This window comes from Lissotriton vulgaris, chromosome 3_1 (genome assembly GCF_964263255.1).
Source record: "Lissotriton vulgaris chromosome 3_1, aLisVul1.2, whole genome shotgun sequence".
In the NCBI taxonomy this organism is placed as follows: domain Eukaryota; kingdom Metazoa; phylum Chordata; class Amphibia; order Caudata; family Salamandridae; genus Lissotriton; species Lissotriton vulgaris.
In genome coordinates, this window is record NC_141689.1 from 190880167 (window position 1) to 190886739 (window position 6573).

The 6573-nt window shown below is 40.6% G+C and overlaps 1 protein-coding gene across 4 annotated transcripts in view; it reads left to right on the forward strand.

Moving 5' to 3' along the window:
- The window catches only part of UBAP2 (ubiquitin associated protein 2), a 1436418-nt gene that overhangs the window by 407592 nt on the left and 1022253 nt on the right, over positions 1-6573 (forward strand). For all 4 annotated transcript variants that reach the window (XM_086960301.1, XM_086960303.1, XM_086960302.1 and 1 more), the window contains exon 10: positions 4596-4663. In XM_086960301.1, coding sequence (XP_086816427.1) covers positions 4596-4663 — 68 coding nt within the window. The remainder of the gene's footprint in view (positions 1-4595; positions 4664-6573) is intronic.

Genomic DNA, 6573 nt, shown 5'->3' on the forward strand with positions numbered 1-6573 from the left:
ATGGAGTGCCCAATGGAGGTTGGGGGGCTGGGGGGGGGGGGGGGGGGGGTTTGGAGTAGCCTAAACACAAAATCCTATTAACATCCTTTTTTCAACCACAGAGACAATACCCAATAAAATGTGAAGCAAAGAAACAAGTCGGGGAGATCCTATGGTGGAAAGTAGGATCCTTCTAGCAAGGTTACCCCCACTTTTTTCTGGTGTTTCTCTGTTTTATGACTAGGTCTGACTGGGATTCTGCCAATCCAGACCCCAGTCACTGTGCTCCTTCCCTAAATTTGACAATATTAAGTACTTTGCTACCTCCACAATTGACTACGGACCCTTGGAAGTCCCTTGTATATGGTACTAAGGTACCCAGGGCATTGGTACACCAGCGGTCTCCCATGCATGTATTATTGCACCCGTGAGAGACCATTCAAGCTGAGACTACAGGCCTGCCATTGTAGCCTGTGTAAGTTGGTGCTGGCACCACTTGCAACAGATATAGGTTTCCTTATATCCAAAGTCACTGCACTTAAAACCTATGAGTCACCCCATGGCAGGCTCTACAATACATAGGACAAGGTGCTTGGTTGCAAGTGTGAGGGTACCATTGCATTAGCAGGGCACCTCTACAAACCCCATAGTCGATTCTCCAGGCTTTGTAAGTCCATTAGCTATTCTAGTCCATCTAGACACCAAGCCCTTAGTTTGTTGTCTGACAAATGGGTAGATTACGGATTAGTAGGACTACAGGATACTACACCTGATGTCATGGCTCATCATGACTTCGAGGTTGGGCATTTGAATTTACCAGAGTACTGCTGAGGGCCATTAAATAAGGCAAGGGCACAGTCGACAGTCAAAACGTATCATTTGAAATTATGGCTATTTGTGCTGCTAACACCTGTAAAAGGACTGGAGCTGCATGAGTTTTTACCATTTGTGTTGCATTTGGCCAAATCTAGATTAATTGGTTTAGTAAATGTGCATCTTGCAACAATTTGAAGATTGCTTAGAACACCAAGTAGAATATCTTTATAGTCGCAAAGAATAATTAGGGAGTTTATTAAAGGTCAATTCAGAGAGTGTTTACCAGCACATCATTTGGTGTCTGAATGGGAATTGAACACAGTGTTGGCATGTTTGATGAATGGATTAAACAAAACCATTTAAAATAGGGTCCAAGGGATATATATTTTAAAGACCCACACCTGATTTTATCCCCAGAACCAACTGAATGTATAACACACTAAACACAGGGTCTAACAGCCAAATTGAGAGGCTACACTGTCGATACTGAGTCAACAAGATCTCAAAATATCTTTATCGCACACACATAGCGTATTAATAAGGATAGAGAAGGAAAAAAGGCTAACACTACATGCATAGAAGAGACCGGTACATCATCGATTATTCGCAAAATGGCTGATTAATCCACAACAGATTGTAAAGGGTTTCCATCAAATTAGACTCGATGATCAGTCCTATCATTTTGATCAGTGGGACACTCAGCTCCGCACCTTATTGTTGTATCAGGGTTTGGTCCACCAAATACACAAACCGTCCATGATGACTGATCTTTTGATGGTAAAGTAAAAAGAAATAGTGCAACGAACAAGAAAGGGATTTAAAATAGGATGGTATGTCCTCCTTCTAAATACTTTATTCTGCGGACTGGACACGCCTCCTAATTAAAAAATAGAACAGTTCAAGAGAAGACAGTGACAATTATCTGTCTACATAAGGTCCAACATGTTTCTGCCAAACGGGTATTTAATCCCTTGGCATTCGTCAGGGCCTCTGCTCGTATAATAGTTGCACTCCGAATAGTGAAATATAGAATTCACCACCATCACCAAAACAAATTGTAGTAAAACTGGTTAGAAACGGTACAACCTGTAACAACCATGGACATTAACCCTCTGATTCACAATGGTTACTGTGAATTCTGTGAAGGAAAACGTTATATCATTAGTACTGTATTCGATGCATCAGTCTCATGTACATAGTGTGTCACCAAGCCAACCAATAATGTGTGTCAGAAAATTAATTTTTATGCTTACCCTTTGTGGTAGGGCAATAGACCTCACCTGGACACTCCTCAGGTACTAAGAGGCCCCGCACTACAAAGATATAGGGAAAACAAAAGAATGTGGCAAAGTACTGTAAAGAAATTTTTTCGCTTTATACCCTGCCTATGATCATTCCTATAACCAAATTCCCTGTATCTAGAGGCAAAACATATGAGGTAGATAAACACCCCAAACTCAGTGTACTAAGCCTCAAAATGACCCAGAAACTCGACTAAGACACCAAACTTTAAGGAAGATTAAAACTCCTCTGTATGCTTATTCAGGAATTTTACAACATACTGATCTTTAAAACCTGTGATTTCATAAAGTTTACAACATAGTATAGCTAAAAATATTCTGTGCTAGCTGCTCACCTTTCCGTCGGTACCTCAAGCTCCCATCTGAGACTTGGGGGAGGCACCGATCTGTAGGAAATGCTAGTATAAGTAGTCTAGTGAGGGTTTGTTAGTGAAGTACCCCTCCACCTTTAAGATGTATACTAGATAGTGGCAATCTTATCATGTGTCCCTTCAATTGGTATATATTAGTGGCAAGGACACTATTATCAGACATTTATTGTGAAGTAAGCCTTATTGGTCTTTATTTTCATAAGAAAACTAAGGGCACTACTTTACGCTCGAAATCTCGCGAGATCTCGTGAGAGGAAGTGCTCAGAACTACCATATGATGTCATATCGGCCATCTTTGTAGTTCCTAACACTATAATCTGGTAATCATTTCTAAGAAAACAAGCTCAACTAGGCTTACTTTGTAGAAAAATAGGCAGTGACTCACAACACTGGGGGCATTCTAACATCATATGCATGTGAGGAATAATCATGGTCTAATGATTACCAGATTATAGTGTTAGGAACTACAAAGATGGCCGATATGACATCATATGGTAGTTCTGAGCACTTCCTCTCGCGAGATCTCGCGAGATTTCGAGCCCTCGCCGCCGTCCCCCGCATCCGAAGAGCGAATACAGGAGGAAGGCCCTTCTCCTACCTGGCCGCCAAGACCTGGAACTCCCTCCCGACCGACCTGCGCCTGACCCAAGAACCCCTCTCCTTCAGTAAGAAGCTGAAGACCTGGCTGTTCGAGCAGTAGCGGCACCCCCCCCCCCCCCCCCCCCCCCCCAGCGCCTTGAGACCCTACGGGTATGTAGCGCGCTTTATAAGTGTCATTGATTGATTGATTGATTGTTGCGCAGTAACTCAGAATATTTCGGTAAATGGGAGACACAGGCTAATACACTTTAAATTTCTTAACAGAGTGTATTGCACACCGGAAAGACTGCTCTGATATGGTCTGAGAGACTCAGCCTACTGTGAGCGGTACGGGGAGGAAATGGCTATTTTGTTTTGCATGTTGCTTGACTCTGTCCGCGGATTGCAGATTTTTGGATGCAAATCTTCCATGTGTTAAACAAAATACCAGGGTTATCACTGTCTCCTGACCCTATACTGGGTTTATTGGTGTACACTGGGTCTTTGCAGAAGGTCTGCTCCTCGCTAAGCGCAGAATAGCGATGCGCTGGGCATGTGGGCCTGTTCCATCAATTCAAGAGTGGACAACAGATATGCTATATTGTAATACACAATCTGAACTATATAGTGAGTTGTTAGTCCCACAAAGTCGTCCCAAAGGCTTCTGGGGATTGTATAAGTAATACCTTGTTGGAAAAGAGTCTGATGAATCGGCGGAGGACAAGCAAGATCGAATACAAGCAGGGAGCTCTGAATGATATCAAACTGAATGTTAAAATAGTGGCAGGAGAGGCTTTATAATGTTTTTGGGGGCAGACTAAAATTCACAAAGATAATGCCTTTGAGTGTACGCAAGGTGTCTAGTATGGCAAACTTTGTTGCCTCTGCAATCTATGCAAAGTCTTGGCTCTATATGCTCTAATTGCTGCTTGTATGATTCACTGGGAGTAGTAATGCATTACTGTGAAATGCTTCATACATTTTTTTTTTTTTTTATAAAGCGAAATAATCTGAAATGAAAGTCACTGAGATGTCTCCAGTGTCAAAATGAACTGTCAGTTCATAGGGAGGTGATATTTTGCAGCATGTTTTATACAAACGAGAGCAAGGTTTCGCTTTAGTAGCTGATTTCTTTCTAAATTTCAACTGCTGATTTCCTTTTAGGCATCAGCTGTAAACTGTTACATTAGTGAATGTTTTTATTTGCAATTCTTATATGTCGAAAATGAATTAAAAGAAAATGTGACATTTTGTCTTTAGGCATCTTATTTGTTTGTAAGATGTATTCCCTTATTGAACTCCTATTTTCAGAAACGTGCATACAGGTAAATATATTAATGGTTTGTGCTTTTAATTAAGATGTCAATGATGGACAATGGGGTATTAAACAGTTTTTAGAGCTAAATGTTAATTGAATTGTATAAACATTATAGGGGAATCTTTTGGAGAAGATACGTTTTGCTACCTGCAAATTGCCCCCATTGCGACATCTCATTAGTGTCTTAGAAATGTAGAAATGTTAGTCATAAAAATCACTTGTATTTTCCAGCTTACTGAAACCAAGGTCTTCACTGCTTCGTCTGTTCCAACAGAGAACCACATTACCCCCGGACAAAGGTAAAATGCACAGATTGCCAAACCACGCACACTTTCTCCATCATTTGTTAGGCGTGTCCCAGAATATTGTGACCACACTAACCTACAGACTAAGAACAATGGTTTCCCTGGAAGGACAAGTGATGAAAATGTATCTCAGATGTTTTTTAAATACCTATAATTTAAATTTTTTTCTCTTGCACTCCATTACCAGCTATTACGTTATTTTTCTTATACAAGCTTAAAAGTACATAAAAAGACACAACGATTAGATGCACATATTGGAGATCGACATTAAAATGTCACTGTAAAACAAAGTTGTTAAAGTTGCATAAAAACAATAAAACAGATATAAAAAGTTTGTATTAAAAATATGGGAGCCTCAGTGAGAACCCAAAAGGGCAGCACATGATTATAAAATGAGGGCTGCGTCGTATTTGATAGACCTATGATAAAGCTGTATATTCAACAGCCAGAAGGGGATAGTGGAGAAGGAACCAACCCCACTGGGACCGTATCCATGGGTGCGATCTCATTGCTTTTGCCCTGATGAACCCGCTCCAGTGAAGGTATTTAACAGTGGCACAAACAAGACTCCCTTGTTCCAGCGTGTACTAGCCTAAGCATCGGAAGACGCTGGTTGGTCTCCAGCTGTCTGTAGTTCGGGATGAGCCAACTTTTCCTGGGCCGGATGTAACTGGGGCTGAAAAAGAGGTGTGGCAAGGATTCCTCTGCCTACAGACATAACAGGTACAAGTAAGGTGCTGTCGAAATTTGAGGTACAATTCTCCAATATTGGATCATTAATAGATTCACATGCTTAAACCATTCCCCAGCAGTATGCTTCTCTTCCAGGGGATACTCATCAATTTATTTATTTATTTATTTCAAAGTTTTATATAGCGCGAACAAGATCTTCGCAGATATCAGAGCGCTTAACATAGAAGGGTACATGAGGGAACAAAGTCACATAGGTAAATCAATAGATCACACAGTACAGAAGGGTACATGAGGGAACAAAGTCAAATAGGTAAATCAGTAGATCATACAGTACAAATAATACAAATAGGTGGCTGCAAAGCCAATCATGTGAGTGATAAGGCAACTCATACAAATAAGTAAAGGGGTCAAGCAAGTAATGCAGATCAGTGCAGGGTGTTAATAGGGTTCGAGATAATAGTTCAAGTGTATTTAGCCATGAGGATAGCTTTTACTTCTTTTTTAAAGAGTGTAGTGGAGGAGATAAGCCTGGTTTCGGGGGGGGAGTGAGTTCCAAATCCTAGGCGCCATTCCTGAGAAGGAGCGCTTGTATGTTTTTTCCTTCCGGAATCTTCGAGGTTTCAGCAGAAGATTGTTTGTGCCTCTCGTGTTTAATAGTCATAAGCACTGAATAATCCCCACCCACTTGCGGGATCCCGGAGCATATATAACTATACAAATATATGTTCAGGTCCACAAGTGTAAAACACTTCGGAAACATATATATATATATATATATATATATATATATATATATATATATATATATACATATACACATATACACATATACACATATACACATATACACATATACACATATACACATATACACATATACACATATACACATATACACACATACACACTTGGGCCTTTGCTGAAAAAAAACTATATATATATAGTTTTTTTTCACCAAAGGCCCAAGCATTTTAAAGGACGCATGAAAGCCGATGCGAACCGAGGTTCATAACACAGAATCAACCGGCAAGGATATTTCCAGGCTTTATTAGTAGATGATTGCAGTGCTGCGACGCGTTTCGAGGCTCCAGCCTCTTCATCTGGCAGCTGGAAAATGTGGCATGGATTTCCGTGGATGCGCCTTTCATTTATTTGCACTCGTGTGTCTCGTGCATTCTGGGATATAGTATCCTTTAGGAAATGTTTGTATT